General features: G+C 34.9%; 3 protein-coding genes across 4 annotated transcripts in view; 2 read left to right on the top strand and 1 right to left on the bottom strand.

Annotated features, from left to right (window-relative positions):
* Positions 1-3,891: 3,891 nt before the first annotated feature.
* On the top strand, positions 3,892-11,403 carry LOC140918735 (uncharacterized). The gene is made up of 4 exons (XM_073363529.1): positions 3,892-4,424; positions 9,805-9,875; positions 9,961-10,368; positions 11,374-11,403. Exons 1-4 carry the CDS (start codon positions 4,358-4,360, stop codon positions 11,401-11,403), a joined length of 576 nt encoding a protein of 191 aa, XP_073219630.1. The 5' UTR covers positions 3,892-4,357.
* LOC101507694 (lysine-specific histone demethylase 1 homolog 2) lies at positions 5,334-9,124 on the bottom strand. 2 transcript variants are annotated; one of them, XM_004515338.4, is made up of 4 exons: positions 8,995-9,116; positions 8,869-8,909; positions 7,185-8,734; positions 5,334-6,389 (listed from the first exon to the last, which is right to left on the bottom strand). In XM_004515338.4, the coding sequence occupies exons 3-4, from the start codon at positions 8,710-8,712 to the stop codon at positions 5,668-5,670; spliced, it is 2,250 nt and encodes a 749-aa protein (XP_004515395.1). In that variant the 5' UTR covers positions 8,713-8,734; positions 8,869-8,909; positions 8,995-9,116; the 3' UTR covers positions 5,334-5,667. The 2 variants fall into 2 exon arrangements, with proteins under 2 accessions (XP_004515395.1, XP_073219901.1); XM_073363800.1 differs by having other exon boundaries at positions 7,185-8,909; positions 8,995-9,124.
* LOC140918736 (uncharacterized) overlaps positions 10,371-12,184 on the top strand; it is a 3,881-nt gene continuing 2,067 nt past the window's right edge. Inside the window, exons 1-2 of the mRNA XM_073363530.1 lie at positions 10,371-11,001; positions 11,091-12,100. Of these exons, the coding sequence (XP_073219631.1) occupies positions 11,543-12,100 (558 nt within the window). The 5' untranslated portion in view covers positions 10,371-11,001; positions 11,091-11,542. The remainder of the gene's footprint in view (positions 11,002-11,090; positions 12,101-12,184) is intronic.

Genomic DNA, 12,184 nt, shown 5'->3' on the forward strand with positions numbered 1-12,184 from the left:
CACAACTTAACACTTAGCAATTCCTACGCGATTACTACGACACACGAAGGTTCGATAACCATCATACTCACACACAATACACAACACATAGCACTTAACACCTTCATCTCAGTTATCACGATAAATCAAAATTCGAATCACTCAATCATAAACTCAAATCAAACATGACTCGCGTGCCAGGCACCCTAATGCAATGCGTATATGCCAAAATGCATGGACTCGGAATTCCAAACCAAAACCCTCCTCGAAGGGCCGTAAATCATAATTGTACCGCCTATCGCAGGCCAAAGTACCAATTACCGAGGTGCCACCTATCACGGGTCAGCACGATTTACTAAAATGCGTAAATCATAAACGTACCACCTATCACGGGTCAGTACAGTTACCATGGTGTCACCTATCACGGGTCAACTCGATTTTCTAAATAGTAACTCGTAAACGTACCACCTATCACGGGTCAGTACAGTTTACCGAGGTGTCACCTATCACGGGTCAACACGATTTACTAAAAGAAAAAGCGGGAATCGTAAACGTACCGCCTATCACAGACCAGTACTGTTTACCTAGGTGCCACCTATCACGGGTCAGCACAATTCACCAAAAATGTAAATCGTAAATGTACCACCTATCACGGGTCAGTACAGTTACCATGGTGTCACCTATCACGGGTCAACACGATTTACTAAAAGAAAAAGCGGGAATCGTAAACGTACCGCCTATCACAGACCAGTACTGTTTACCTAGGTGCCACCTATCACGGGTCAGCACAATTCACCAAAAATGTAAATCGTAAATGTACCACCTATCACGGGTCAGTACAGTTACCATGGTGTCACCTATCACGGGTCAACACGATTTACTAAAATGTAAATCGCAAACGTACAACCTATCACGGGTCCGTACAGTTTACCAAGGTGTCACCTATCACGGGTCGACACAATTTACCAAATGAAATGCATGAGCATACACAGACTCCATTCACAACAATCGTTAAGCAAATGCAGATATTAAAAGATTCCCCATTTTTAATACCCATTTAACTTAAACGACTTTCAAACAACATTAATTAAATAAGTCATTAAGAGATTCCCCGTTCTTAATACCGATTTAACTTAATGATTTTCAAAACAAAATGTTAAGCAAACAGTCATATTAAGAGATTCCCCATTCTTAATACTCATTTACCGAAACGATTTTCAAAAACGATAGTTAAGTAACCGAGACATTAAGAGATTCCCCATTCTCAACGCCCAGTTAACTTAAACATTTTCCTCAAATACACATTAAGTAAACCGAGGTATTAAAAGATTCCCCATTTTTAATACTCGTTTAACTCTAATGGTTTTCAAATTCCACAGAAACAAATTCAAACATACTTTCACATTCAAACCATAATTCACAACAACCACACCAATTAACAAACATCAAGTACGAACACACCAAATACAACGAACACAAATCACGCAACATAACACCCAGATACATCAAATTTCATTTACCACGAAACATTCATCATTATAAACAAAACCTAACTCTAAGGTTTTTACCCATAACGCACTAGTTTCGTTTTTCCCCAAATCGATACATTTAACCCTAACAAATTCCTTCCCACACAACTACAGATAAGTCCCTAATGCAAGCTAGAAGTTTGGAAGGAGCCCTTACCTCAACGTTAGCTTTAACGTGCGTTTCCGGTACCGCGAGTAATTCCGGTAAAATCTCCGCTCGCAACGCCGCTTCCAAATTAGTTCACTAGCACCGTAGCGTGGTGGTGAGCAACTTTCCCTTCTATCTCTTCGAGAAATGAGGTTTGGATCTAGAAGAAACGGAGGGGTTTGTGTTTGGATCTCAAAAACCGTTTTTCTTCGTTTTCGAATCAAAGAGGAAGAGTGGAGTTGCGAAAACCTTGATCTAACTCTCACCAACCTTGGGTTACTAGTTTTGAAGAAAGGAAAGCGACGAAAATGAAAATGGGAGAAAGGAGGGAATTTGGTTCACGGTCACAGAGGAAGAAGATGGAAAATTCCAATTTTCCTTCCTTTCTTTTTCTTTCCTTTGTTTTTCCTTTCTTCCTTTTTCCTTCTTTCCTTTATATACTCTTTTCTTTTCCTTTTCCTTCTTTCTAGTTTTCTTTTCTTTTTCCCTCTAAACAAACATATATAGATAATAAATATAACTTAACAAATATATCGAAATATCTATATATTTGTTAAATTACCGTTTCACCCGAAACGCATTAAATTCCGTAAGGGATTCACCGCAATTAATTTCAATTTATTTATCGACGAGAAATTTTAATTGACATCAAAATATCTTTTTGATTATAAAACTCCAAAATATTATTAAATTTGGCTTAAAAGCCTCCGAGCCAAAATCCAAAATACACCAAAAATACGTAAATGGTACTTTAAAATTATGGGTCTTACAACATATCTCTAGACATTCTATATCTTGAATTGTTTCAGAATTACCAACCATTCTATATCTCTAAAAATATTTGTAATCGGCCAAGCGTTTCAATAAATGTGCACTTATGATCTTGGGCCTCTTACAGGCTTCTTGTATCTCTTACGTATATTATGAACTTCCTTTATAGTAATCACATTTTTAGGTCTTATGTTTTTCAAAGCCATGAGAATATTTTTTTAGAAGGACCATATTCATTGCCATTTGACCGACAAGTTCCTTCTCTTCCACATTTAAGTGACCAACAATAAGATAAACCTTCTTACTTTGGAGGCATCTCATGGTTTTGTTTTCGCACACATAGTAAAATTCTATACATTAGTGGATCATAAATAACCACACAACCTGAATAGACACTCACAATTTCTAAATCTTGTGTTTTCGTGTTTCAACTTCTTGTTTGTTTCTTTACACACATCACCCCTTTTATAACTCAATATAATAAATTATTTTATATGATTGAAATCATGACCAGACTTTGTAATTACTATTGCAAATCTTAAATTAGCTACTTCACAACAAATAAACTTGATCAAACATATAAACTTGATCAAACATATCATCTTAAGAGGTAAATTTCATATCAATGATAAAAAATTATTCGCAAAATCATCATCCTTATTCAATGGTTCCATAATGTGGTTTCAAATCAAATGGAGGATTTTCCATAATTAAAAGAATATTGTGGCAGTTAAACAAATGTAACAAAAAAAAAAAACAAAATAGAAAGAAAAAAAAAAAACTCAAAACACACCTACTAGATCGATCAATCCGGTAGCTTTTTTGTCCTTACCAGATTGGTCAATTTAATAATATCCAATATAATTAGCTTTGAACAAAAAAACGTGTGAAATAATAAAGATAAAGATTTTGAAGTTACATTACCTTTTCTTTCAAACAAATATAATATTGATAAAGTCGATGAAAGATAGAATTGTGTATTGAAACACAAATTTCGTGTACCAAATGTTATGTTTGAGTTTTACAGTTTCAAAATTTCGATCATATTTATATATTATATATAACTAGAAGTGTTCTTTCAGTAAAATGCATTCTAAAAGTGTTTTTTGGTAATTGGTAATTTTGAATTTTTAAGGAACCTCTAATGATAGGCATCAATTTCACAAACCCACTAATATTGACTTCAGTCCACATGTTGGAAGAGCAAAAAAATTTCATAGTTAAAAAGATCTCAAAAAAGAAAGCCCAAAAACTAAAAAACACCTAAACTTTTGTGCACTTAGTGGAACTTATAGTCCCAATTTTTAATTTTTTTCTCAAAATTTTTCGAGAAAAAAATTATCTAAAAAGATGTTTTTTAATTTTTTGAGAAATTTTTTCGATATATTTCTGAGAAAAATAAATTTTAAAATTTTTTAAAAAAAAAATCTCGATTAACAAAACATTGGACTTATAAACCCTCACTTAAGCCCACAAAAAATAATAAATAATGAGTCATGACTTTAAAAATTTATTTCAATAGGTCTAATATTAGGAATTTAGTAAAAGATTTTTTTTTAAGGGAGACTTTTGACTTTTATTGACGACATGGGAAAGTAGGTCATTCTATCTAGAAGGAGAGAAGAACCTTAAAGGGAGAGCAAAATAAATAGTGATGAAAGATAACATAAGGTACAAAAACTCTACTGAGTATGGAAACTGAAAGGTGCAAAGAACACTGGAGTTGAGAAAGAAAAAAAATATTTAGAAAGGTATTATCCACTGAAAGGTTCAACGTTAGTAACTCAGAATTAATCAAACTGTAGAAAGGATTTGTTGGTTATGTAAAATGATTTTTGATGATGTTCCTTACTTACAACATAAAATAACGGCTGCTAATTGCTAGTATTATGTCATTGAAAGTAATTCGATACGTGGAAATAAGGTGCTCATGAAGGTGGAGGAAGGCGAAGACTTCAAGGAACTGATTAAAGATGCATATTTACAAGGCAAACATGGTTAGTACAACTCATGATAGATATTGATGTAGATTTTCTATTACTAATGACTAAGATTATTATGATTAGGATTACCAAATACTGAAAATAGTTAGATGAATATGTTGCACCATATTTACAATTATGTAGTACTAGATTTCTTTCCCCCCAATCTTTAATAATTATATACAGCTTTAGAGATGTTTATAGGTCTGCAACCGATTGTTCTGGTTGGGGAATTTATTCATATATTATTAGATACAAATATTTGAAGAGTGCAATTTAGTAAAAAACAAATCTAGTACTACATAATTGTAAACAAATATGCATCGAACTGATTTCTGATTTCAGGCTTTGGTAATCCTAATCATAATAGTCCTAAATATTATAATTAATAATAGTAAATATACTTCAGTATCTATCATTTCACTATCATTGTTTTTAAAATTTATCATGTGGCCTATCATCATTATAAACCATTAAGTATAAACTAAAATGTAAAAACTAAAACCTAACAATCAGTGTTCACCTTAGGATTGAAAATTGACTTTGATTTTGTAAAACTAATTCTAATTAAAAAAAAAACTAAAACAGCCATATATCATTATAAACATTTATTTTGAAAATAAGTTGATGAAAAATTTAATGAAAAATTGGAAACCCCGTATAAAAGAAGTGCATCAAGAAAATCATTAAGAATCAGAGACAGGCAGACAGCAAAGCATAATAACCAGGAACATGTTTAATTTGATATATTCTCCTTGTCTTGGCGTTGGTACCTGATGAATAGTACATTTGGAATTGCCCTGTGAACAGACCAACGCATACTGAGATAAAAACTAATAGTGTGAGCTTCAGATTCGACCTGAGTCAGTACCGGGAAAAAATAGGAAACAAAACACACATGAAGGCATGAACAAATTGTAGAGATGTATGGAACCAATGAAGGAATTAACAAAATAATTGTTACAACTACAACAATGGTAAACAAGCCTGTAAAATCCAGTAATATGTATTTTTTCTATGGGGTTGGGTGTAGCTAAGTCTACATGAACATAAAAAATTTCCATAGACGATACTCTGTAAAATAATCTTTTACCCATCCCATGAACTGCTAATTTGAAATTTTATTCTATGTTTACATTATTGATCTACGACTATGATTCTTATTGACTTCCTCTGGAAGGGCACCTATAGCACAAGATTTCAAAACAAGACACAATAAAACGCACCTCATATACAACAAACTAATATCTTCTACAGATTATGGACTCTTCTTTGGATTACAGCGTTGTGCAGAGCGATTCCTTTTGCCTTTTCGTGAGCCAGCAATGGTAGCTATTACAGAGTTGCCATCAATTAGTAAAGCAGTTGAACCCATAAGCTTCAATCCGAGGCTTTTTGTCAAAAACGACAACCTATTTTCATCTCCTCCTGTAATTTCCTGCATTTGATGCGCCTGTCCGCGGGATATAATAGTGTAAAGCTGCAAAGGAAACCTTGTGGTGTCTGGATAGCAGTATAATAGCTCCTTGTAAATTTCTTCAGTACCACCAAAAGTAATTTGCAGAATCCCCCTTGACTCCGGATCTTCCGACCACAGATCAAATATGAAAGCAAATCTCCCGAATTCCAAATCAGGCATCTTGAACAAATTAACCAGGGTAGCATTGACTTGTCCTATATTCTTAGGCAGGGACTTCTTAGGATAATTTTGCGGAACACGGGTTAACTGGTATATGCACGAAGCTTCTCTCAAGCCACTCATGAAAGCACCATGCATAGTGGCTGGATATTGCCTACAAGTGGCCTCACCTGCAAAGAACAGTCGGTTCCCCACATTTTCTGCAAGTATATCATAATCCCTACCAGATGATTGCACACTAACATGAGAGTATGAACCATAAGAAAGGGGATCGCTGCCCCATCTGGTACAAATTGTCTGTATTGGATCAGGCACAGTGATGCCTTTAGGTTGAAAAATACCTGTAGAAAAATATGTAATCAAATCATAAATTAGCAAGCAAATTTTTTGAACAGTGAATCCTATCAAATCAGAAGATTAATCAGAATAACATAATAGCTTGAGATATATACCAACAAAACCCCCCAAACCCACCTCTATTAACATTATTTTTAAGGGTAATTTGGGGTTTATACCCAAAAGCACGCCACAGGCTGTGATTTTTATTGCACGCGACAGCCATGACACTTACACACAACACCACAACTCTAGAATCTCTAGATAGCAGCCACTTGCTGTGACACTACAATAGTGCCACTATCACACAATATTTGTAACCTACGGATCACCTTTATTTCTTTCTTTCCACCTTTCCATTTTGCAACCAAACAATGATAAACTTCCTTTTCTTCTCCCTTTACTCTTTTTTTTCCATGGAACCAAACATAATCTTGAACAATTTCAGCTTATTTAGGTTTACAATCTCTTCGATGAGAAATATTGAATGAAAAACAAGCAAATAATTATTAATAATGAGCCGCTAAATCATGTAATTAATATTGATGATATGAAATCTAGCCAATGCATGCATGCAAAATACTTCAAAGCAATATGAGATTCATTCACATGTTAAACAAGCAGCAGATAAGCCAAAACATATCAAATCATACAATTAAAATAGGAAATCATGCAACTCTAACAAGAAACACGTAAAACAAGGAAAAACTGCAAAGGAAACACCGATAATATTTAATGAGCAAACACAATAGATAATGGCATTTTTTTCATTAGTAAGTAAAAAAGTAAGTGTGAGATACCTTTTAGAGTGGTCAAAACCCGATGAAGCAAGATGGATGGATCTGTACTTTCAAAGGTTTGTGCAGCTTCACCAGCCACAAGCGCAATAAGTGCAGGGCCCCCAGAAACAGTGTGGTAAGCGTAAAATAAAAAGAACTCCCCACGTTCATGACTATTTTCATTGAGACATCCAAATGTGTCGAGATCTTCCCCCCAAAACACATGTGGAAAAACCATAGCAACTTTGTTGAGAAGCCCAAAACCCAGCCTCTCAATCGATTCAAGCTTTCTTGCAGGTAACTCAGGTTCAAAACTAATGGCCTTCTTTTTGAGAACTCCAAGAGGCACAGTGCATAAGGCGAAATCTGCTTGAAAGATTTGATCCCCAGCAATAACCTCAACACCCTCATTTCCATATCTGATAGTGTTGACTGTCTTTCCATAAAAAATCGGAACTCCTTCACATAAACCTTTGATCAATCTCCAATTGCCTCCAGCAAGAAAACAATGATCACCACCCATTTCATAAGGATCATCCTGATCCCAATAGGCAGCCGAAAGATTTGAAAGACATCCAGCATTTGCATATTCTAAATTCGCAAGATGCCAATCAAGCAATTGCCTCTCATCAGTACTCTGAGCCACAGCATATAAACATTTGAGTGTCTCCAAGACCGAACCAAGTGAGGTATCACTCTTAAACCCTCCCATAATTTGCCTCAGCTCCATAACTTTGTCAAGCAACTTATTGAATACAATTTCAATACTTGAATCTATTTCCTTATCAACCGGTTCCCCATTCGGCTTGTACAAAGGGCAATTAACTCTCACTTTATGAAGTGGAATTGAAAGCTGTCGTGCCAAAACCCCCAAAGGATTAGCATGAATTCCAGTAATAACACTCCCACCAAGATCCATGGCCGCAAATATTCCCTCATGCCCCATCTTCTGAGTATAAACCCTACCACCAGGACGGTTCCTACCTTCCAAAACCACAACCTTATAACCAAACGACAAAAGCTGCCTCGCTGCAGCCAAGCCAGCAAGGCCAGCACCAATAACAACCACAGTCCCTTCCGTCGCCTCAGGCAACTGAGAAGTAAACGACGGTGAAACCCCAAAGTTAATGTACCCATTATACAAAAGAAACTCATAAGCAGAATTAATCAAATGTTCAAACTCATTGCTAACAGTTTCTCGAATCTGTCCCTTTGTCAACCACATCCTAACATTCCCTCTCCAAAGAGCCAATATATGATTCCTTACAACAAGATAATCATTCTGCTCTTTTCCACCCAATTCACTCACAACACCAGCTCGAATCTCTTGTTCAAGCAAAGCATCAATTGGAAAACCAAGCGAAAAGGCAATCATAGACTCGGTTCGAGTCTCTTTCTCCAAATCTTCAGGAGTCTTACTTTTCTTCTTCAAACTATCCTCCAACTTCTTGTCATAAAGCTCATCATTCATCAAACCCTCGTCGTAACTACGCAAATTCACTTTCTTTCTCAGCGAAATACGCCTTTGAACAGATCCATCTGAAGCCATAGTTTCTTTCTACTGTTTCTCCCTAATATAATAATAAATTTAATATAATCCTATATTGAATTCGAAAATGAAACTAAACCGAATTTCCAAACCTTATAATTATAATCCTATGACTGAATGCAAAATAATAAAAATTGAACTTGAAAATTATATTACCGCGAGGCTGGTGCCACTAGTCGCAGTTCCGAATCGTTGTTCTGCGCAGTAAAGAGTAAAAATAGTTTCAGTAAGCACTGTTCGAGAAACAAATAGAAATGAAGTGAGAGAGAGAGAGAGCATTACAGCGATAGGGAGGAAACGATGTTCCCTGAAACTGCGACCGGGGAAACGGCACGAAGACAATCAGAATCAAAATGAAAATGAGGTGTAACTTTTCGACGAGAGGTTACGTTTATTTATTCTGTCTTTTTTTTTTTTTTGTCAAAATCTATTTATTTTGTGAGAACAAACATGATGGTCATGGGCTTATTGGGCCCATTCACAAAAAGGAAGTAAGAGAAATGTACTGTGCACCCCCACAGTTTTACCTGCCACCCCCCATAATTTGTTATTGATCAATCTACCATTTTTTACCTTATATAAAATTTCTCAGTAAATTTACTACACTCTTTTCTCACCCCCACTTTTGAAAGTTTTCTAAAAAAATTCTATTATTCGAAAGTTTCAAACTTTCGAAACAATCAGATGTCAGATTTCAACAACACTTTCGAACCTTTTGTCAAAAATCTAAAGATTCGAAATGCAATTTTTCCAGAAAACACAAAACATTCGAAACTTTGGTTAAGTATGAAAGATTCGAAGCATTAATTTGATGAAACCTTCGAAACTTTGGTTAAATCTGAAACTTTCGAAGCTTTTGTTTGATGAAACCTTCGAAGCTTTGGTTCAATTCGAAACTTTCGAAACCCAAAAAGTTCGAAACTTTGGTTGAAGCTGAAAGTTCTGAAACCTAGTTTTCCAGAAATTTCGAAAGTTTACATCAATGTGAAAGTTTCGAAACTTTCAATTTCTTTTTTTAAAATTTATCATTATTTATATATATTATTATTTATATTTATTATTATTTATATTTATTACTATTTTCGAAAACAGGTATGAGTAGAGTTGAGGTTCCTGCCTCAAGAAATATAATAGATTCTACGGACAAATTCATTACCGATCAGGTATTAATATTACTGATAATCTATCACGGATAAATTTTTTATTATAACTATATATTTGAAGTTTTATTTGAAACATATTTTGTAGGTATTTCCTTCACGAGAATCTGTGTTTGAATGGGCAAAAACCATTGGAAGAGAAAATGGAATTTTAATTGTCATCATTCGTTCAGATAAAGCAACCGGAAAGAGGGGAAGAAAAGAAAAATTGATTTTGGGATGCGAAAGAGGTGGAAGATATAAATCAAAATCAACAGTGACTTGTTCTCATAAGGAAAATTGTCCGTTTACTCTCAGATGTATACCCTTAAGTGTCGGTGAAGGATGGAAAATTAGTGTTCGTTGTGGAACACATAATCATGATCTACTTGATACTGTAACTGGTCATTCTTATTTGGGGCGTTTAAATGAAGAAGAGAGGAAATTTGTCAATGACATGACAAAGTATAAGCTTGCCCCCAGATTCATCCTAAATGCTTTGAAAGAGACGAAAGAGGTTGAAGATATAAATCAAAATCAAAATCAACAGTAACTTGTTCTCATAAGGAAAATTGTCCGTTTACTCTCAGATGTATATCGTTAAGTGTCGGTGAAGGATGGAAAATTAGTGTTCGTTGTGGAACACATAATCATGATCTACTTGATACTGTAACTGGTTATTCTTCTTTGGGGCGTTTAAATGAAGAAGAGAGGAAATTTGTCAATGACATGACAAAGTATAAGCTTTCCCCCAGATTCATCCTAAATGCTTTGAAAGAGAGAAATAAAGCTAATCTGACATATTGTGACTAATAGAGATCTTGCCATGATGAATGTGATTAGTGTTGTGTTTCCTACTTCAATACATTTGCTATGTCGTTTTCATATTGAAAAAAATGTTGGGGCAAAATGCAAACAATATGTGAAAAAAGATAGACAAGAAGAAGTAATGGATTTATGGAAAAAAAATTATATATTCAAGTAGTGTAGAGGAGTATGATTATCACCTGCAACATTTTGAGCTAGTGTGTGCCGATATTATTCGTTTTGTTGATTATGTGAAAGATTTGTGGTTAACACCTTACAAAGAAAGGTTTGTCAATGTTTGGACCAATAGAGTGATGCATTTGGGGAACACAACATCTAACAGGTATTTTTAAATTTGATTTGTTTGTTTTAGAAAATATGATTTACTAGTTTGTGATTTATTTTAATTTGTATTATTTAATTTATTTGTAGAGTTGAGTCTGCCCATTGGAGATTGAAAAACATGCTGCAAACTAGTTTGGGTGATTTGTGTAAAAGTTGGGATGCTGTGAATATGATGTTGAAGAACCAAATATGTATCATTCAATCTTCTTTTAAGAAAACCATCAAGGATGTTGAGCACGGGTATAATTCATCATTCTTTCGAAGTCTGCATCATTGTGTATCAAGGAAATGTTTAAAAAAAAAATGACAAACAGTTGCAGAGAGTGAAGATTGTAGGTACTGACAAAACAATATGTGGTTGCTCAATCAGAACAACTCATGGATTACCATGTGCTTGTGAGTTGGCAAAGTTGCAGATATCTGGTAATGTTATCCCTTTAGATAGCATTCATGTTTTTTGGAGAAAGTTAAGCCTTGAGAATGAATTTGAGGATGAAGAATCTTTATCAGATTATGACTTTTCAGAAGAGTTAGAAGCAATGAAAGCGTACATGAAGAAACACGATATTGTAAGTCAAAGGATATTCAGGGCTAAGGTGCGAGAAGTTGTATTTCCACATACAACATCAATACTTGCACCACCAGAGAAGGTGAGAACCAATGGAGCAAGTAAAAAGAAGAAAGAATTTGATACTCCTCGTGATCCGTCATATTGGGAGTATGTTGATGCCTCTCAAGAATCTGCAAAGCAACCATCTCAACGTTCTGCAAGGCAATCATCTCAATCATCACAGTATTCTGCAAAACAACCATTTTACACACATTTTCCTACTCTTATACATCCGTATATTGAGGAGATAATAGATGTAGTGGCTGATGGAAATTGTGGGTTTCGCGCAATTGCAGCATTGTTAGGTTGGACTGAAGAATCTTGGCCTTTAGTTCGAACACAATTGGATAAAGAGATTCGTCTACATCAAGACCTTTATGCTAATGTGTTCGATGACAGTGTTGAATCAGTGCGGAACTCATTGAACATATCAGGACTGGGTGCTCAAGGACAAGATAAGTGGATGTGTTTACCAGACTTGGGTTTCGTGATAGCAACACAATATAATGTCATATTGGTGTCGTTGTCTCGTAATCTGAATATGACATTCTTTCCGCTAAACAAAGCACCG

The sequence above is a fragment of the Cicer arietinum genome, chromosome 7, assembly GCF_000331145.2.
Source record: "Cicer arietinum cultivar CDC Frontier isolate Library 1 chromosome 7, Cicar.CDCFrontier_v2.0, whole genome shotgun sequence".
In the NCBI taxonomy this organism is placed as follows: domain Eukaryota; kingdom Viridiplantae; phylum Streptophyta; class Magnoliopsida; order Fabales; family Fabaceae; genus Cicer; species Cicer arietinum.

Coding starts and splice junctions, on each gene's coding strand:
- LOC140918735 (XM_073363529.1), top strand. CDS start 4,358: ATGAAGGTGGAGGAAGGCGAAGACTTCAAGGAACTGATTAAAGATGCA. Junction 4,425..9,804: donor ATATTTACAAGGCAAACATG/GTTAGTACAACT, acceptor TTTCGAAAACAG/GTATGAGTAGAGTTGAGGTT. Junction 9,876..9,960: donor ACAAATTCATTACCGATCAG/GTATTAATATTA, acceptor CATATTTTGTAG/GTATTTCCTTCACGAGAATC.
- LOC101507694 (XM_073363800.1), bottom strand. CDS start 8,712: ATGGCTTCAGATGGATCTGTTCAAAGGCGTATTTCGCTGAGAAAGAAA. Junction 6,390..7,184: donor GGTTTTGACCACTCTAAAAG/GTATCTCACACT, acceptor ATTTTTCTACAG/GTATTTTTCAACCTAAAGGC.